Below are 21564 nucleotides of genomic sequence, written 5' to 3'. Positions count from 1 at the left end.
AGAATAACACCCAGTGCTCATCCCGTCAAGTGCCCCCCTCAGTGCCCGTCACCCATTCACCCCCACCCCCCGCCCCCCTCCCCTTCCACCACCCCTAGTTCGTTTCCCAGAGTTAGGAGTCTCTCATGTTCTGTCTCCCTCTCTGATATTTCCCACTCATTTTTCTCCTTTCTCCTTTATTCCCTTTCACTATTTTTATATTCCCCAAATGAATGAGACCATATGATGTTTGTCCTTCTCCGATTGACTTACTTCACTCAGCATAATACCCTCCAGTTCCATCCACGTCGAAGCAAATGGTGGGTATTTGTCGTTTCTAATGGCTGAGGAATATTCCATTGTATACGTAAACCACATCTTCTTTATCCATTGACACCGAGGCTCCTTCCACAGTTTGGCTATTGTGGACATTGCTGCTATAAACATTGGGGTGCAGGTGTCCGGGCGTTTCACTGCATCTGTATCTTTGGGGTAAATCCCCAGCAGAGCAATTGCTGGGTCGTAGGGCAGATCTAGTTTTAACTCTTTAAGGAACCTCCACACTGCATTCCAGAGTGGCTGCACCAGTTCCCATTCCCACCAACAGTGTAAGAGGGTTCCCCTTTCTCCACATCTCTCCAACATTTGCTGTTTCCTGTCTTGTTAATTTTCCCCATTCTCACTGGTGTGAGGTGGTATCTCATTGTGGTTTTGATTTATATTTCCCTGATGGCCAGTGATGTGGAGCATTTTCTCATGTGCATGTTGGCCATGTCTGTGTCTTCCTCTGTGAGATTTCTGTTCATGTCTTTTGCCCATTTCATGATTGGATTGTTTCTTTGCTGTTGAGTTTCATAAGTTCTTTATAGATCTTGGATACTAGCCCTTTATCTGATACGTCATTTGCAAATATCTTCTCCCATTCTGGAGGTTGTCTTTTAGTTTTGTTGACTGTTTCTTTTGCTGTGCAAAAGCTTCTTATCTTGATGAAGTCCCAATAGTTCATTTTTGCTTTTGTTTCTCTTGCCTTCATGGATGTATCTTGCAAGAGGTTACTGTGGCCGAGTTCAAAAAGGGTGTTGCCTGTGTTCTCCTCTAGGATTTTGATGGATTCTTGTCTCACAGTTAGATCTTTCATCCATTTTGAGTTTATCTTTGTGTATGGTGAAAGAGAGTGGTCTAGTTTCATTCTTCTGCATGTGGATGTCCAATTTTCCCAGCACCATTTATTGAAGAGACTGTCTTTTTTCCAGTGGATAGTCTTTCCTCCTTTGTCAAGTATTAGTTGACCATAAAGTTGAGGGTCCACTTCTGGATTCTCTATTCTGTTCCATTGATCTATGTGTCTGTTTTTGTGCCAGTACCACACTGTCTTGATGACCAAGCCACGTATTAATTCTGAGAGATAGTTGTTTCTGGTCTATTTTGCAGATGAAGAATTGAGATTCAGAAATAGTAAGTAATATTGATTGGCAGAGCTCTAAGTCAGACCCAGGCTCTGGGATGCCAGCACTCACGGTTTCTCTGAGGTTCCATGTTGGCCTCTTCTCATTTCAATGTGAACAGAACTCTAGTGGGTGGGGGGAGGGGTTCCTACTGTGTGTAGGAATCTTATTTATTCATTCTGAAGATTCCAAGATCTCTTTTCAGTGCCTTTTCCCAAAGAGCTCATGGTATTTTTATAGTTTTTAAAGTGATCCCCTCCTATCAATATCCCCTTCTAGGGAAGAAGAGATAAGTATTGACTTTATTTTAATATTCAGAACAGGTGTACCTGGAGAGGAAGAGTTAACACTCCGTTCCAAGTTTGTGAAACTTCCGTGCATAATCCTTTTCTGGGCACATGTGAAGTTAGACTTTCATCACTAGACCTTTTTGAGTTGTTCTCCCAGAATGGAGCTATCTTAGCTTTGCTTCACCCACACATCTCCCTTAGGTTTCCCAGTAGCCAGGGGAAGACATTGGAGAGGCAGTTGTCCCTGGTCACGAGTAGAGGGTATGACCAAGATAATGAGCCAAGATCATGTGAAAGGCTGCTTAGGATCATTAATTTAAAAATGTTGCTGCTCCCATCCTAGAGAAGGGACAGCTGATAGGCTGATACTAGAGAATTGGGTGGATTAAAAAACTAATTCTTTGTTACAGTAAAATAACCTATCCCATTTCAGGGACATTTGACATCTTTAGAAAGTTAATACTATAATCCATTTTACCAGTAACTATTTTCAGTGACAATAAAAGCTATTGACTTTTTCGGTTTTTTTTTTTTGTTGTTGTTGTTATTTGTTTGTTTTGTTTTGCAATTGGAAAGAGATGTTGCAAATGCAAAGAGCTGGCATATGCTGCTTGAGAGAAATGAACATGCCATATGGGATGACTCCCTTGAACATCTGTATCAGTCAGAAAGCATCTGCAAGTTCCAAATAAAGCCTTAAGCAGCATGGCTTCTCCAGAGACCATCTTCTCACCATCAGTTTGGACATTCAGTGTGTTAAGCACATAGGATCCCTTTGGGTGGGGGGTTCCCTCTCTGGGGATTTCCTGTGTGGAGCCCAGTGGCTGCATCTAGAGCAGGGCTGAGCAAGTTGGCAGGTTATTTAGCCATCTTTCTGCTCTTCAGAGCAGATTTCTTAGCAGTTGGTGTTGAGATTTTTCAAGGATTTCTGAGACTGGACTCTGAATTTCAGGCGGTGGCATATCTTGGCAGTATTTCAGCACTTCGGACACAGGAAATTTAAAAAGAGTGATCAGAGGGTATAAAAATTGGAAAACAGTGTGCCCTCTGACAATGTAAATAACGGTTTGATTATACTGACTCTTCCACACTCTTTGTCCTTTTGTGTTTTATCCACTCAGAAACCTGATGTCCTGACCACCGGGGGCGGTAATCCAATAGGAGACAAACTTAATGTGATGACAGCAGGGCCTCGGGGGCCCCTTCTTGTTCAGGATGTGGTTTTCACTGATGAAATGGCTCACTTTGACCGGGAGAGAATCCCTGAGAGAGTCGTGCACGCTAAAGGAGCAGGTGAGAGCCTTGTTTATTTGCTGTAAAAGGATTGTTTCATAACACCTGGGTTAAAAATTACTTCTCACAGAGTTGAAGCTCCTTTAGCAGAAGTGGCAAGTCTCCATTCTTGGGGGAAAGGAGAAAAAAAAAATCCACTGAGGGAATTCATAATTAAATGATGGTTATTTCTCCAGATTGAATGGTGTAGCACTGAGGGCTTTGCATTTTGACCCCATCATTTTGTGTTTGGACATCTAGCTCCCCTTTTTCCTGTCCTCTTGGAAGCTCCCAAAAGGCCAGTGCTACCCTATCAGTTTCTCTTGTCACCTAGATGCTCATTGAGGGCCCAGTGGTCTGCGATGGTCTCACGCGTGAGGACTTCTGTGTCTTTCTCATTAGGGGCTTTTGGCTACTTCGAGGTCACACATGACATTACCAAATACTCCAAAGCAAAGGTGTTTGAGCATATTGGAAAGAGGACCCCCATTGCAGTTCGATTCTCCACTGTTGGTAAGTCCGTCTGTTTACGTGACTGGCATTGCATAACTCAACCCTGTATCTTACTTGGGGCATTTATTTTTATTGATTGATTGATTTTTAATCTTATTTTATTTAAATTCAATGAACTAACATGTAGTGTATCATTAGTTTCAGATCAGTGATTCATCAGTTGCATACAACACCCAGTGCTCATTACATCATGTGCCCTCCTTAATGTCCATCACCCAGTTACCCCATCCCCCAACCTATTTGGGGTATTTACACATACATTTCAAGGAAAGCCTATTAGAAGATAGAATAAATCATTTCTCCAAATGATAGCCAGGTTTTACAGTAGAAAAAATATTTTGAGACAGGCAGGAAGTTACTTTTAATTGTTTGCTGAGGTCTTAGGAAATCACACTTAGGCAGAGGCCACCACTGCAATTCTGTGAATTTGGAAAGAGCTTTCCTACAAGTGCTTGCCTCAGATGGAAATGTGGAGTGGGGGCATTTATTCAGCAACCACAACAGCTGACCTTTCTTGGGAATTAACTCTGTGCCATCCATGGTCAGACGCTTTACAGACATTAGCTATAACCTCATCTGTAGATTCACTTTGCAAGGTGGCGTTATTTCTATTTCAGAGGTGAAGTGATTTTTTTCAGTAGTGTTAGTACGAACTAGATCTATCATGCTACATCTCAACACAGCACCATGCAGGATTAATTCTGTTTCTCCTTTAGTCTATGTTTCTAGATTCTTAAGAATCTATATTTTCATTCATTTTCTTAATATTAGTCTCATAATTTTGACAACTCACTTATTCTCCTTATTTACTACCTTAATCTTTATAATTATTTTCTTCCTTTATCTTAATTAAAAATTTAATTACCTGTTTGGACAAAGCTATCTTATGTGAAATGGATAATCTTTTCAGCTTTTACAGTTATGTACTCTCTTATTACTTGCAATTAATTCTGTTGTTTAATTTGTGGACTGAATTAGCTGGTAGGTGGTAGAGATAATAACCCAGGTACTTAAATACCTAGTTTCCTTTGAGGAAGTAGAGTGGAAAGGATAGATCCCAATGTTTCTTTGTGATGTTAGGTTTGTTGGATGCCAAGTACTCTTGGCTTATGCTTAATTTTCTTCCCATTTGAATTTTCTAGCTGGAGAATCAGGCTCGGCTGACACAGTTCGTGACCCTCGTGGGTTTGCAGTGAAATTTTACACAGAGGATGGTAATTGGGATCTTGTTGGAAATAACACCCCCATTTTCTTCATCAGAGATGCCATATTGGTAGGTGATAAAGTATCTTGCACTCTACAAATGTTTGATTTAAATTGATTTCAAACACCTTACATTGACTGGCATTTGAGGAGAAGCCCTGAGAAAAGCAGAAAAAAGAATTTGGGTTGGCTGGATTGCCTTTTTAAGCACATTTTTCTGTATTTAATATCCTTCTTATAAAATCAAATAACAGTTACTGTTGGTCTTCAGTTTGGCATTTCAAGATTCACTGACTTCGTGGGAATTGGCCCAGTTTTCCTTGTAGAGTCTGGAAGATCAGTACAAAGAAACACTTTGTCCTGGAAGTGTATAGAGGGTAAATTTCATTTTAGGGTTTGGCACTGTAAAATTCTAGGATTATCTTGTTCAGAGTTTTAATCCCTAAGCCTACCAATAGGCAATGTATAATGTAAGATGATAATTCCTATAAACTTAATTTTGGGATTTTTACCCCCTCTTTTTCTGTTTATAGTTTCCGTCCTTTATCCATAGTCAAAAGAGAAACCCTCAAACACACCTGAAGGATCCGGACATGGTCTGGGACTTCTGGAGCCTGCGCCCTGAGTCTCTGCACCAGGTGGGAACTCTTCTTTTCCATTCTATTATAATGCTTTACCGGCAATAGAACTGTTAATTTTGCTTCATCATGTGTTTCTCCAGTTTTGGCTATCTCATTGGACTTGGTTTCTACTTTCTTTTTGGGAGGCTTGCTCAGATTTCTTGACCCTGAAGAGTGTTATGACTGATTTTATTAATCTTCCCCCACTCATAGACCTTAAGGGATGCTAGAAACATTGTCAACTGATATTTAACAATATTAAGGATTAAAGTCTCTAGTACAAAGTAGAGCTCTTTGTATTAGGGAAAGACGGGAAAAGTGTTGCCAAACATATTTACTGTTAAAATTGATTTCGAATGACAAGTTAGGCTACCTTTCAGATTTGTTTTTGCTATTCCTTATTGAATTTTGAGCCATGAGGCTAATGATTTACATATCATTCTGCTTTAAAATTCTTATTATTTTGTATAAATGATACTAATGATAACCTTTTTTATGGGAACTTGGTTAGCGTGTTCCATGTCATTAAGAGATTCTTTGGAAACTTAGGAATATCTTAAAAATCTAGGATATTTTGATTGAAATGGAAAGATTTAAGGCATTATTTTTCTGTTCCTTAGGTTTCCTTCTTGTTCAGTGATCGAGGGATTCCAGATGGACACAGGCACATGAATGGATATGGATCACATACTTTTAAGCTGGTTAATGCAGCGGGAGAGGCGGTTTATTGCAAATTCCATTATAAGGTACATAATGCCTTTGGGGCAGAGGGTACAAGGCTCCTATCACCCACATCTCTTTACTTCTCATGAGGATTGGGCAAAGATCAAGGCTCCTCCCCCCTTTCCCCTACCTCCACTCCAAAGGCTGAGAGTTGGCTGAGAGTTGACTGATCCAGTTGACTAGGACCATGACTCTTCTTTTGGCTCCGCCCAAGTGAACAGATGCACACTGCCCAGTTAGGGGAGCTCTGTGGGCTCTCTTTGGTCTCCTCTTTCCATATGACCAGAGGGTAGGAGTACACAGCTGCTGGCAGTGGTCAAGCTTTCTTCTCCTTCTGAGCCCTGGAGCAATGCATAAATATTTGGGAAAATGCTCATTTAATGCTGGTTCTCTGGTTTAATGTTTTTAGTGCTGGCAGGTGAATATCCATTCTTCCTGAGAGGGAAGACCTAAGGTTTGGTTTTGGGCTCAAATGTAAGGAGATAATATATAGGCCTCCAGGCTATGTGAAAGGAGATTTCTACCAGGTTTAGTCTAGCTTCTAGACTTCTTTGTTGGGGTTTAGAGTCAAGCCTTAGCAAACAGTAAAGTATTCTGTGGCTTTGCCTTTTGTAGCCTTGACTCATCTTGCTGAGCATAGGTATCTTTGGTGGTCCAGGGAGGGGGCTGTGGCAGAAATGGGGCATTCCTGTCTGTAATTCCAATCTCACCGTGACTTTCAATGTCTGAGACTACCTTTACAGAAGCATTTCTCATAACTTTTTAACTCCTCCATCCATTTGTTTAAGTAGTGTTTATCAAAAGTATGTTATGAACAGGCAAAAAAAGTAAATCAATTACAAATGTAAGAAAATAAAAATTGTTTTTTTTTCATTTATTTTCATATAATCATATCAAACAAGTTAACTTTGGGGGAAGCCTTAAGAACATTTTAATTAACTGAAGTGTTTTAAAGGGCTCTCTCTTATTATGATCTTGGCATTTGTTATAGTAAGCAGTATTCTCAGAGAACTCTAGAAGGTTATATTTAAAAAAAAAAAAAAAAACAAAACACCTCTGGTTGCCTAAGAAAATGTTTCCAAATGCTACTGCTAAAATAAGCGCATACCAGAAGTGGACTCAGGACAAATATAGTCTCCTTCTTAGTGGTGTCTACCCAAGACCTGTTTTCCTGTCTTGTCTTAATCTTTTCTGAACAACTTATGTAAGTATCTCAAACAGGAAAACTATCTCCCCTCTTTATACTTGTAACTTGGGTGTATAATCTTTGGCCAGGAACAGTTTTAAGCAAGAGTTGCCTCATTGGCTTGTAACTGCCAAAGGGAGCAGTGTTGTGTCACCAAGAACAGGCTAAATGACTGTGTCTGAGGGACCCGCGTGGTGGTGGCTTTAATAATGTGACTTGGTCACTTTATTAAAAGTTCTCTGTGCTCCAGCTTTGTCACTGTAAAATTGGGATAATAATAGCAGCTGTCCCTGATCCTGGAAGGATTGGATTGCTTATGGGTCTGTTTGGCAGAGAGTCCTGGGGGAGCCTGAGACCTATTTGGATGTATCAGTCTGGAATTATTCTGATCTATGATTAGTCTTTCCTAAGCCCAAGGGATTCAGTTAAAATCAGAAAAGTATTGCAATATTATTGCACAATTTAATGTATTAGCTCTCCAGTGATCTGCAGATGGTGATCTCCATTTTTAAATCTGGAAGGTGACTGTATTTCTGGTCTGATAGTGAGAAGGGTTCAAATCTTGCCCCTGGATAGAAAGACTTGAGATTTCTGTGGTAGAGTTTCATAGTTGACTTTGCTGAGGCAGTCTTTTCCATGCTTGGCTTGTGAGGGTCTTTCAGAATTAAGATACAGGTGAGAATCAGTTGAAAGGCAATAGGGTGTGATAGTAGGAGCGCTAGTGGCAGTGACTAACTTAGTTAATGGCTTGCTTGGGAAGTCAAAATAAGAATTTTGCCTGCTCATAGTCAGAGAAGTAGTTCAGAGCAGCTCTACTGAAGTTCTTTTCAGCTGTATGAACTGTGATTCTATGACTTCTCAAAAAAAATAAAAGGAAGAGAATGGGAGTGGAGGTATGGTAGCTAGCACAATCTCATTAATTGATTTGAGCTCTTACAAAACAACTGAAAAATTATGCAGAAAAATAATTATGTGCCTATTTTAAAAATACCTTTTGACTTTTTTTTCCTGATTTGGAAAGTACCATAATTCTAAAACTTCAAATAATAACCACTCTGAAGAACCATTTTTAGTTATTCAAGAAATTAGATGTAGAGTTACTGTATGACCTGGCAACTTTATTTCAAGACTTTCAAGACTAAAAAAATCCACTAAAAAAAAAATAAATAAAAAATAAAATAAATCCACCAAATTGGACACTTTAAAATGGTACATTTGATGTTATATATGTTTTATTCCTAATTTTTTTCGCTTTTCTGAAGACAGTAGTACAGCATTCTTTACATGGGTGAGAAATTGAAAATAAAATATATGTTAACAATTAAAAAATTTCAAGTAATATAGGCTACAGAAAGGGAAAGATAGGACAAATTATAAATATGAAATGTATATACAGATGCCCTGGACATTTGAAAGAATCAAGATAACCAAGTAGAATTTCTTGTTGATGAATTCCTCTCTATCAGATTTAAACAGTGGAATTGTTACAAGGAAAATCCAGTCTTTGAGTTGTGTTGCTCATCATCCTTCAGTGCATAACTGATTAAAGGTCCGTAACTTTGCCAATGCATTTCAGTTTGAGCTGCTTTCTCTCATTCTGTAGACTGACCAGGGCATCAAAAACCTATCTGTTGAAGATGCAGCAAGACTTTCTCATGAAGATCCTGACTACGGCCTCCGGGATCTTTTCAATGCCATTGCCACAGGCAACTACCCCTCCTGGACATTTTATATCCAAGTCATGACTTTTAGTCAGGCAGAAACTTTTCCATTCAATCCATTTGATCTTACCAAGGTAAGTCCCTTAGCAACCAAATTTTCTTTTTTAAGTCTCTTTGTACCTAATTTGACAAATTCCAGTCAAGTATTCATAACGATAGAGAAGTCCTGTACAAAATGCAGTAGGGCCGCTTTGGATTTTCCTGGCCTGTGCATCTCACTTCTAGTTCGCGTTTGCTAAGTTCATTGAGTTCCTTGAAGTGGCTTGATATATCATTATTAGCAGGGAACAGATCTTGCAAAGCTAATGTCCATTTTGCCCAGGGAAGATGTCAGTATTTACTGTTTAGTGTTGTGAAAGATTCAACTGGTGTACTACCTGAAGTTCTTTTTCACTTTACTGGATTAACAAATTATTTTCACTTATTATCATTATATTGTATTAGAAAGTTGGTATTTCATTATATTATATGGCTTCACTATATTAGAAAGGTAGTATTTTTAAAAATATTTTATTTATTTATTTGAGCAAGCACAAGCAAGGTGGGAAGGGCAGAGGGAGGAAAAGGAGGCTCCCCACTGAATGGGGAGCCCGGGGCTCTATCCCAGGATCCAAGGATCATAACCTGAGATGAAGGCAGATGCTGAACTGGTTGAGCCATGCAGGTGCCCCCAAATCTGTCATTTTTAATGAGTGCTTTAATTTCCTTTAGTTGGTTGTCTGATAATTGTGAATATGACATTTATTTTTAGATTTGGCCTCACCAAGACTACCCTCTTATCCCAGTTGGTAAACTGGTCTTAAACCGGAATCCAGTTAATTACTTCGCTGAGGTTGAACAGATGGCATTTGACCCAAGCAACATGCCACCTGGCATTGAGCCCAGCCCTGACAAAATGCTTCAGGTAAACCTGGTGGATTGAGATGTTCTGAGGCAGGAGTGCAGGAGTGGACACAGGCGAATGCGTGCGTGCCTGTGCACACACACACATACACGTGCTGTAATTTGGCATGACCTTTATAAAAAGAATTAACTAGAACACCACTTAAATTTAATTAATCTTGCGGGTCTACCTAAGCATCCTGACATTATAAAATTACAGTATAAAGAGGATTTCATAGTATGTTAAGACTTTGACATTTAGTCTCTTAATTTAAAAGAAGTGACATCAGAAATGCCTCCGGTATTTGTAGAGTAAAGCACTCTTTGTTCAGTCTGTCATTGATGGGAGAGAATATTGTTAATTGGCCAGTATAACTTGATTCATTTCCCCTCCCATGGTGATGCTTGAATTTTTCCATCTGTAAAAAGAGACTGGAGATGCTTTTTATGAGCTGAACGTATGTCACCAGTGATTGAAAGCAGCAGGTCAGTCTAACCATTTGTTTCAGTCATGTTCCTACACAGTCACTATTTTTTCATCACTCCACTAGGCTCTTTCAGGAGTAGAAAGAGTGAAAAATACTTTTTTTGGACCAGAAATCAGTAGGCAAAGAATTGGCTTAATAATTATTGAATAAATCAATCTCTTGTGTTTTTGGACTCTGACCTCGAAACAAAGGTTAAAGATTATTATGCTAGATCGGACCACGGCTCCTTCTTATGTAAGCGTTGGACTCCCTATGGAGACAAGCTACGATTCTGTTTTTTTTTTTTTTTTTTTTAATAGTAGCATTTTTGCTTTGACATTGGGAACATTTAAGACTTTTATAGAAAATAAGTTTTTCATTAGCTTTTAGTTCAATTTAACTTATTTATTTATTTAAGAGAGAGAGAGAGAGAGATCACCCAAATGCAAGTGAGTAGGGGCAGAGGGTAAGGGAGAGAAAGAATCTTAAGCAGGCTCTACACCCAGCATGGGGCCGATGTGGGGCTCAGTCTCACAACCTTGAGATTGTGACCTGAACTGGAATCAAGAGTTGGATGCTTAACTGACTGAGCCACCCAGGGGCCGCTTAACTAATATAAATTGAACACCCCTGTGTGTATAATAGATTACTCTGGCTGCTGTAACAGAAGAACACAAGATAACTAGAATATAAGGCAGATTGCCATTTGAATCAGGAGAAATCTTATTAGGAGGATAATGACAAGCTTTTAAGAATGAGGTAGTGTTTGAGATGGCTTTTGAAGAATGGCTAGGATTTCAGTTTTCAATAGAGATAAAATGGGGCAGGAGAGAGACCTGAATATAGGTATGATGGACCATGTTGAGTATATTTAAACTGTAAACAGCCACTTCTTAGAGTAGAAGGAATAAGGTGGGGGTACACTGAGCATCTGTCAGGGAGGGACTTCAGTGCTTGAGTAGAGGTCTGTACAATTGTCCCTTTTAGGAAAAGAAGGTTTCTTCAGTTTTGAGAAATGTAGAACCATTCTATCAAGTAGAACCCATCCAGTTGGTGACACACAGAACAAGAGAGAACTGGAGGTTAGGGACTAAAGAAGGAAAGCCAAACAGATCATAGAGCACAAGTAGAAGTGCTTGTGTTGAAAGGAGTAAAGGAAGCCAAGCCCTGGGACTCTGGGCACCCAACCTTCCCTTGGGGTGGGAAGGGAGCTGAACCATGTGAAGGAGGTTACTGGGATTTGCCAAGGCATGAACTTGTTCCCTGGTATTGCGGGAACAGGTTAAAGAACAAATACCATCCAAATTCTTTTCCTAATCCAGGTTAACTGTGGGTCCATGGTGAGACATAGAGACAGCTAACAACACTGCGTCATACAGTTAGAAGAGCAGTGAAGCATTGGATAGAGGCCTAGGCCCAGGGAAAAGGACCACAAGTCAAATCCGTGTTCTCTGCAACAACAAATAGCAAATGTTAAAGACATTCCATTGAAACTTTTGGGAAAAAAGTCCTGAGGAAAGATGATAACTGAAATCATGCAATTCTATTAGTGAATTGAATTGTATGAATGAATCTTATAATTTCTGTCAGTATTAATTTTGGGTATGGCAAACATATTTTAAACTTAATGTGATATCTTCTTGTTTTTTTTGTTTTGTTTTGTGAAGTGTGTTTAAAAAGTAAAAGGGCTTTATTTAGTAGGTACAGTCAAGATTCTGCCCAATCTTTCTACAACTTCTCAAGCTCAGTTTGCTGTGAGTTCTAATGCCACGGGGGCGTGTGAGGAGCCATCCAGCAGGGAAGGACAGCTGTGCTTAGTTAGCCATTTGGAGACCAGTGAGGAAACTTTTAAAGTTTTTTGTTTTAAAGATTTTATTTATTTATTCATGAGAGACACAGAGACATAGGGAGAGGACGAAGCAGGCTGCCTACGGGGAAGCCTGATGTGGGACTCGATCCTGAGACTCCAGGATCGTGCCCTGAGCCCAAGGCAGATGCTTAACCACTGAGCCACCCAGGCATCCCTAAAGTATTTTGAGCAGATAGTGATGTGATCTGCGTGGGGCCTGGGGCTGATTCTTTTGGCAGGAGTGCGTAGGACGATGATGGCGGAGGACAAGCTAGAAGTGGAGAGCCAGATAGGGGGGACTTCGAAATTGCTCTGATGGGTGCTAATGAGCATCTGGAGGTGGCAGTAGTCGTGTGGTAATGAACAGTGGTCTCAGTTACCTTTCGACCAGATCATGTTGATGAACTTTAGAGTGTTATCCAAAGCGGTAAGCCGGATCACAGTGAACAGGACGTAGATTCCAGTTAGTTGGGTTCTAACAAACATATTTTACAATGTGATACATCCTTGAGAGTAGGAAGCAATATGAGACAGAGCAGTAACTTGTTATTTGAGGGGGAAAAGGGAGTTCTTATCTAGAACAGGTGTGAAGATTTGTGGTTGTTTGGCTGTATGACGCAGAAGATTAAGGACTGTTGGGTTAGGGACAACTCATTTCATGAGAGAAGGAAACTTTGCTCTTTTGGCTGGGGTGGGGTGGGGGGAATGGGCAGGGTTTGGTGGTAAACACAGTGCTTTGTGCTTGAAATTTTAGAATAAAGTTTATAGACTTGTGTTTTGTGTGTGACGGCACACTCAGTGCCTTTTTAATTATAACTTGTAGGGTCGTCTTTTTGCCTATCCTGACACTCACCGCCACCGCCTGGGACCCAACTATCTTCAGATACCTGTGAACTGTCCTTTCCGGGCTCGAGTGGCCAACTACCAACGGGATGGCCCCATGTGCATGCTCGACAATCAGGGTAGGTCTCAGACATTCCGCTCCCCCAGGGAGGCTAGAGGGTACTGCTGGGCAAGAGGACAGAGGATGTCATACCAGGCCAGTGGTTGTCAGTCTCCTGCTCTTGAAGAGTTCCCAGGGGACCTTCTGCTCTCTGAAGCAAAGAAGGTTTAAACTGCCTGAAGACCCTTTATGCCTTTATCTCTTTGATGTTTTATTGAGAGTTCCCATCTCAGATTTGACTTGCTGCCCATCTGATAAGGAAGGATGGGGGAGAAAGATCTTTTACACTGGCTGTCGTAGAGTAGCATTCAACTTAGGGGTTAGGTTTTAAAGACTCTTCACAAAGTGGGCAGCTCCTTAAATCACTCTTAAATCATGAGGACTTAGACTCTTGGAAGTGCAAAAGCCAAGAGTTCATGTTTCTTGTTTTTCATTGCCCTTTGTTGGGGTCATGGAGGAACATGTGGCTGGAGTTTTAGATGGACTGGGGCAGGTTAGAATAAGGGAGACAGTAAATCAAGGGATTCGCCTTCACTTTTTTTATTTTTTACTAAATGAATGTAGTTGAATCCATGTAAATCAACTGATGAGATGAGGCTCTACTGCATTTTGTTATTTGGAGCTCATTTACCAAATTTATGATTTTTTTCTTTGAACTATTATTTTTGGTGCCATGTACAAATAGCCTCTATTTTTGATTGCTTGTTCAAATTAGAGAATGTTTAATTTTTTTCCTTCTAAGTCTCCTTAGTTTAATACAGATCTTAATTTCTTTTTCTATTTAGGACACACTTGTCTTAGTAATAGGCTGCACATTAATCCCTTCAGAAATTTTACTGATGATTTATATTTATAGCCATCGATGTCTATATTCAAAAAAAAAGTTTATTTTTCTCTGATACAAATAACACATGTGCCCTAAAGAAAATTTGGAAAATAGAAGAGAAGGAAGAGGAGGGAGAAGAAAAACCTACTTACAGCCCCAACACTCACAGGCCACAACTGTTGCATTTTGCTGTATTTTTTGCCAGTTTTTTCTGGGACTATTTTATACAGACTTAAGGTTATTTTGTTTATATAATTTTGTGCCTTGCATTTGTTACCATTATGACTAAGCCTTCTTTTTGTATTTAATGAGTTTACTTGCTCACCAGCTGATTATATTAGGTGTTGCAATCCTTATGCTCTCTGAGGTTTATAGAGCTAATGGGGTGTGCCATTGCCCAAAGTAACTGATATTTCCTGTGTCTGTCTTCTGCATTTTTATTCTAAAGTTATTTTTTCCTTTCATATTTGTCAGTCCTTTTGTTATTGAGACTGGCTTTATCAGAGAGAGGCTCATGTATGTTCTGGAACTTCTTTATTAAGCACCTGCTTCATGTTTATCATTCTTGTTTACCATTATAGTGGCACATGTGTGAAAAAACTACTTAAGGATATATTTTGACACACCCTTTGCCTACTTTTAAAAGCCAAGCATTTGGGTTGTGCTCTTTAAGTTTCATGAAAGCTTAATTGTTCCCAGTAGTCAATGACTTGAAGACAACTCCCACTTTGAGTAAAGGTCAGAACTCATTTGGAGATAGCATTTTAGAAGTCCTCAAATAGGCACATTTCAAAGAGCTAATTCTTAGTGCAGAAGACCACTGTGGTGACTGATTGTTGGAGCACTTTGCCTTAGATATAGATGAGGCTGACCTAGAATGAATCCCAAGGGCTAATAATTGGGCTCCATAATAGTATGGTGTCCTCCTCCTTCCTATATGTCCTTGGTAACCTTGATTGGTGTGATGTACAGGTACCTCTAGATTATCCAGTCCGCATAATTTACTCTGGCAGTGAGCTGGTTAAAATTCCAACCTCAGACTGGTTTATTCAAAACACTTAATATGTTTCTAGGCCACTCCTGCTTAGGCAGCATGTGCTCAGGTAATTCAGCCTTCAGCCAACATCAGCTGAAGCGGTTAGGAAAATAAATATGCCAAAATGAAAAAAAAAAAAAAAGCCTTTTAATTTATTCCAGAAGTCAGAAAATATGTTTTGAATGCAGTTGTCATTTTTTTCTGTAAGTGCTGATATCCTAGAAATATCAACCTAAAAAACAATCCTTTTTTATTTATCTGTAGAGGGAAGTAAAAGTGAAGCTAGAATTGTGTAAAGTCATAGTCAATGAAAAGAAGATTCTCCGAGAATCTTAAAAACCTTGAAGGAATAGTGAAGTAGAGTTTTGTAATACGAATATAGTCTGCGCTGGATGGATGGAAGACACAAAACAGATCCCAGATCCCAGTTCTACTAGTAACTATCATGTGATCTTGCAGCAGGCAGTTAACATGTCAGGGCTCAGTTATGTGTCTGTAGATTAAAGGAGCAGGGCTAGAACTTTCAGTTGCTCCCAAGAATTCTGTGATTCAGTGTTGGAATTGAGCCCAAGCCCAAATGAAACTCTTAAATTTGCAGTGTATCTTTGGGTCTCCTTTTCTCTGGAGGCCAGATCAAACATACACATATATATAAGCATATATAGAGAGAGAAGAGTTTAAAGATCAGATCACTTGAAGTATTCAAGAAAACTTGAGATTTCTTTATTAAAACTCAGAGTGAGACTGCCCATGAGAACATTTGGAAGGTGGCATTATTCTTTAAGAAGCTGAGGTCCTGCCTATAGCTAAATAGGAGACATTAATATGTACAAGGCATACATATGTATTATATATGTGTGTGTATATACATGATCTATAGTTACCACTTGAATTATATCTTATTACATTGACTGTAGATTTACTTCATTTTTCATCTCCCTAAGTGAATCTGTATGGTTTTCTTTTGAAGGTGGTGCTCCAAATTACTACCCCAATAGCTTTAGTGCTCCTGAACAACAGCGTTGTGTCCTAGAGCATAGCAGCCAATGTTCGCCAGATGTGCAGCGCTTCAACAGTGCCAATGAAGATAATGTCACTCAGGTAATGGCTTCTTGGGCTTCTGTGGGAGTCATTTGATCAGTTTCCTTGTCAATGTCTATATGTCCCCCTCTTTATTTTTTTCAAGATTTTATTTATTTAGAGAAAGAGCACACGTGAACGAGGCAAGGAGCAGAGAGAGATGGAGAGAAAGGATCCCAGGCAGGCTGATGCTGAGCATAGAGCCCAATGAAGGGCCGGATCTCACAACCCTGAGATCATGACCTGAGCCAAAATCAAGAGGCAGACGCTTAACCAACTGAGCCACCCAGGCACCCCCAACTCCCCCCACCTTAAAGTGTCTAATATATCTTAAATTGAATTCATGAAAGACATCTCTAATCATAAGTCAGACCCTTTATTAGATGGAGTTGAAGAGTTGTGTTACTGTGCTTTTTCAGTACAAGGTATGGAGACTCATTTCAGTTCCCCCAATTTTTATTGAAGGGATTATGGGTGGGGGCCATTGGGGAAGCAGTGACGCATAGAAATGTAAGAAGCAGGCAAATAAAGGTTAAGTATAATTACATTTAAGAAGGTAGGCAGACAGATTTAAGGGACTAGAACAGGATTCCCAGTAGCCCTTGGAGCCTCAGTAGTGAGAGCGTGGGTGTTTCTACTGTAGGACACACTGTTCACATGACTCCACTGCTTTCCACTTGTTGGCTTCTATTTTTCAGTACTGATTGCTTATCCTTGACATGTCTCCCTGAGTTTCTCCTCATTATCTCTTAGCCTCTGTTTTAACATTGCTGTGGCTTTGCTATGATGGTGGCCTAACTCTATGGCTTCTTTCTCCACCTATTACTTTTTTTTGGACCCTTTTGACACACATTCTATATCAGATTCTAGAGAGAGGGAGTCAAATTGATTTGATCTTTTCACTCTAGGCCGCATCATTGACCTTTGGCCAGCTTGTAGTTAATTGCCCTGGGTCAAGTGCCCACCCTCTTTCCAATCACGTGTGGCTGCTGAGTGCTGTTCTCTCAGTGGACGCACTGAAAGAGACCTTTTGACTTTGAAGAGCAGCCTTCTCATTAATTAAGTATAGCTTATACCTCACACAAAGAGAAGAATGAAATTAAAAAGTCTAGTTGTCCTGGAGTTCTGTTCAGGGAGTTGGTGTTAAACTTTTTAAATTAGAATAAGAACTATATTCTAGTTTCTCAATTTATAAATGTGGGTTCCAAGTAAAAGATATTTAAATACATGAATTAATTCACTACAAATATATTATTTGAAAGGCACACATATGTATATGTAAGTACGTGTATATAAAAAATTATAGTAGGGTGTAAACCATATTTAGATGAAATTAAACATCTTCTAAAATCCTTTTGTAGTAACCTCATTATTCTTGGTGATGTGGGTGATACCAAGTATATTACAATGTGATCCCTGCCTCTCAAAGAATTTTGCCTGCATGAGGCCAATTCTGGTATTAACTACCTCTGCAAAAATTAATTTAGATAATGCATGGCTTATAGAGTGAGAGAATATATTTGAAGTTCATCTAAAACTCATGTCCAGAATATGTGAAGATCTACAGAGCAGTGAGAAGGACGAAGGAGTAGAAGCTGGGCAAAAACCTGAACGGGTCCTTCACAAAAGAGATCTAAATGACTGTAAAACATACAGAAAGGGGGTCTATCTCCGTAGTCACCAGGGATGTGCACAGTAAAACCCCAAAGAGGTAGCACTGTATTTGCACCAGAGTAGCTAGAGTGAAAACGACTGGCCATACCAAGTGTTGAGAGAAAAAGAAACAACTCTCCTGTGAGTGTAAGTTAGTTCAGCTGTTTTGGAGAACTGTGTATCAGTATCCATTAAAGCTAAACACGTGCGTGTCTTCTGGCCCTAGTAAAGGACACTGCTGTGTAGGAACCTAATAGAAATGTGTACATATGAGCACCAGAAGCTGCTCATGTTACCCAGATGTTCAACTAGAGTTGGATAAGCACATTTGGCAAAACACATTTAAATATTAGACGTCAAAAGAATTGCCTTTGGGGAGGCAGTTGGAGAAAAAGGGGATAATGACGAGGAGGAGGGACTCTGGTGGGGAGATGTCAGAGGTGTGAATGATGTTCTTTCATGACCTGGGTGGTGATTGCGTCGTGTGTTCCCTGAAAAATCATTGAACTTCATGCCTGTGGCTGGTACCCTTTACTGTTGGGCTGTTACACTTAAATAAAAAATCATTCTATTTGTATATACTAGTAAAAATATCACGTTTCCTTTAAAAGGAATTTGGTCCTGCTATCAAAGGTCTATGGTTAGAGTGTTGGAGCTGATAAAGCCATTCAGACTCTTTATCTGGCTAATAAAATTGAATGGCCAGCCCATGTGTGGGTCCATGCCCCCCGTGTAGTGAGCAGCTGAGCTGTATGTACAGATGGTGGTTGCTAGCCAGGTGCAAGGATATGCAGATAAGAGCACCCTGGAGACTTCTTTAGTTTGACTTCCAAGCCCCACCTGCCTTTTGTCTGAGCAGCGTGACTGCTGAAGCGAGGCTCAGATGGGTAAGGGTTCCATGCTGTTTATATTGCAATCATCTTGTCCACACACTGAGATAGGAGTGCTGTTTATCTTTGTGTGTGTCTGTGTGGTTTTTTTTTTTTTTTTAACCTCTTGGAGCTAGATTAACCAGATCTGCAGGAGAGCAAATATTTTATATGGGTTTTATTGAGAGGTGTGTTGATAAATACTAACAGTTATGTGCAGAAAGGAAAAGTCCTGGTTTATAGTGTTTGTCAATTTTTTTTTTTTTAAGATTTTATTTATCTGAGAGAGAGAGAGAGAAAGTGCATGTATAAATGGGAGAAGGGGCAGAAGGAGAGGGAAGAGCACACCATTCCTTGGCTAGTGCAGAGCCTGATGCAGGGCTCAATCCCAGGACCCTTGAGATCATGACCTGAGCCAAAGGCAGCTGCTTAACCAATGAGCCGTCCAGGTGCCCTATAGTGTTTGTCAGTTTTCTTTTTTTTTTTTTTTAATTTTTATTTATTTATGATAGTCACACAGAGAGAGAGAGAGGCAGAGACACAGGCAGAGGGAGAAGCAGGCTCCATGCACTGGGAGCCCGACGTGGGATTCGATCCCGGGTCCCCAGGATCGCGCCCTGGGCCAAAGGCAGGCCCTAAACCGCTGCGCCACCCAGGGATCCCTGTTTGTCAGTTTTCTTGATGAAAATGTTCCCTAGAGCTGATATCAAGCTAGCAACATGGTGTGACTGAATCTGTGGCACTGGGACGTGATGTTCAGTATTACACTATTATGTAATAATTTCTACCGTGAGATAGAGTAGACACAAATAACACAAATATGTAATAATTGGGAAATCATACATTTTGAAAGGTTTATTATTTTTGTTTGCAATATAATTTAATTGTAAATTTATATAATTGAGTTTTTAATAACAGCCATGTTTAACAATGCACAAAATTCTTAAAAAGATGACAGTGCTCTCATGAGTAAGTAGGCTCCAGCACACTGCTGAAATTGCAGGACCAATTTCTTTTTAGTTTGATGGTAGATAGATCGATGGGATGTAGGAGGCCTTACTTCTATTTGTCATACACAGACATGCTAGATTAAAATATTTTTTTAATAGTTGAGCTAACAAAATTAAATATCTTGGTGAACATTGAAGGTATATATATCATGGTGGGAAACCAGACCCTATTTATATCTTACTTTGATTTTATGACTCCAAGGGGGCTAGGAGTTTAGGCTGCAGGCTCCATGTGTTGTAGAGAGCTAGAACTGGGCTCTTGACATAATGACATAATGATGAGAGCCAGGAACCAGTACTTTGTGGGAAAAACTATGTACCAGACTGAGGCTGCATGCAGCTTGCCAGCATGTGGGCTCTAGATTTCCTGAGAAATTGGGAGTCCCTTTCCTGTGCTCTTCTCCTCTCAAGTGAGATCTCTGCATTCTTCTACACTTTGAATCACATCAAAGTCCTGAACTGAGAAACAATGAGTCAGTGAACCCTTCTAGGCCTTTGCAGAGATGGTGAAAAAGACACCTTCACAATTTGTACACAGGTGGTGGTTCTGCAGAAGATAACTCCTGTTGGAGATGAGTCCCGGGGAAAAATTACAATACAATCCAGTGCCCCGAGAAATTGCACATGCACTTGATGGAAGAGTTGTGTATGTGATAGAATAATCTCAAAGGGCTTTAAAATAAGCATATATATCATATTCGAGGAGATAGGGAAAGGAATATGATCTACAAGATAAAAATAGGATATGGGAAAACAAAAAAAAAACTGATTTAAGAAAGAACCAGATATATGTTTTTAGCAACAAAAAGTACAATCTCTCAAATAAAATTTCAGCAGACATAGTGACTCAGTGGATGGTGAAGCAGTGTGTTAGATATAGCTGAAGAGAGAATTAGTGAATTGGGGGGATAGATCTGAGAAAATCCCCATAATGCAGTACTGTGATTGGATTGTGTTCATGTCAAAACCTGATTTTTTTTAAAACTTTGGTATCAAATATAAACTTTGCTCAAATTTAAATATTTTTATGTCTCGATATTTAATAACACAGAAGAGCCATGAACATTTTGCCATTTTATGAGTTTGATACTTTGGAGAATTGGTTATTGTTGGACTTTATAAACAGTAATAGAACAACATAGAACAGTGTCTGGTACATTATAGGTACTTCATAAATAAGTATTGACTGAATGAAGGAAGGAGTGAAATGTTAGAATAAAATCATAGCTGTTACTTAGAAATGGTTGATTTCAGAAGTGAGCAAAGCCCTTAGGACTCATACTTTACTACTTAGCTCCTATTTTTCATTTTTTTTAAATAAAGATTTTATTTATTTATTCATGAGAGATAGAGAGAGAGGCAGAGGGAGAAGCAGGCTCCATGCAGGGAGCCCGACGTGGGACTCGATCCCGGGTCTCCGGATCACGCCCCAGGCTGAAGGCAGCGTTAAACCCCTGAGCCACCCAGGCTGCCCCTATTTTTCATTTTAATCTGTTAGTAGTCATTTTGGAGGTAATCACATAAAGTATCACTATTAACATGTGTCTTTTCCAGGAAAGCTTGGCTTCTGAAAAACTAAGAGTATAGATTAATGAATTAGGGGTTTTTCCTCCATGGTTCTAGGTGAATTGAACAAAGATTGTATTATGCTAAGTTTCCATCTGATGACAGCTTGCCCACTCTGGACTGGTCAGTAGAAGGTGGGTGGGATTCTTAACTGTAGGCTATACTGTGTCTTTTGTTTATAAGAGACATGCAAGCCCTGACTAGATGGGACATTACTAAGATGCAGTTATGAGCTATTATCAACCAAATTCTTCCTGTCTTGCTTAAAAAAAAAAAAAAAAAAAAAAAAGCGAGGAACACCACACAAATGAGAGTTTTCACTACAATTTTAAATTATTCTTAAATTCAAAAACTTTTTCAGTCTCACACCATTGAGAAGTCTCACTTTCTCATTTCAAAAGTGGGCAGGTTGGGTGAATTTTGTTCATGAC

At 39.6% G+C, this 21564-nt stretch overlaps 1 protein-coding gene and 1 long non-coding RNA gene across 7 annotated transcripts in view; one reads left to right on the top strand and one right to left on the bottom strand.

The window, feature by feature from the left end:
• LOC119864211 overlaps positions 1-1552 on the bottom strand; it is a 51099-nt gene extending 49547 nt beyond the window's left edge. For 3 of the 6 annotated variants that reach the window (XR_005373380.1, XR_005373379.1, XR_005373381.1), the window contains exon 1: positions 1497-1552. This is a non-coding gene — a long non-coding RNA (uncharacterized LOC119864211). Of the gene's footprint in view, positions 1-252; positions 305-1496 lie in introns of those variants that run through there. The other 3 variants (XR_005373382.1, XR_005373378.1, XR_005373383.1) reach the window with 2 other exon arrangements.
• CAT (catalase) overlaps positions 1-21564 on the top strand; it is a 39985-nt gene that overhangs the window by 15687 nt on the left and 2734 nt on the right. The window contains 9 exon segments of the mRNA NM_001002984.1: positions 2836-3007; positions 3389-3499; positions 4642-4772; positions 5236-5340; positions 5943-6068; positions 8835-9026; positions 9704-9856; positions 12974-13112; positions 15926-16056. Of these exon segments, the coding sequence (NP_001002984.1) occupies positions 2836-3007; positions 3389-3499; positions 4642-4772; positions 5236-5340; positions 5943-6068; positions 8835-9026; positions 9704-9856; positions 12974-13112; positions 15926-16056 (1260 nt within the window).

Source organism: Canis lupus, chromosome 18 (genome assembly GCF_011100685.1).
Source record: "Canis lupus familiaris isolate Mischka breed German Shepherd chromosome 18, alternate assembly UU_Cfam_GSD_1.0, whole genome shotgun sequence".
Lineage (NCBI taxonomy): Eukaryota > Metazoa > Chordata > Mammalia > Carnivora > Canidae > Canis > Canis lupus.
The sequence above is the reverse complement of the archived record's forward strand: the minus strand, read 5'-3'. Positions and strand labels throughout refer to the sequence as shown.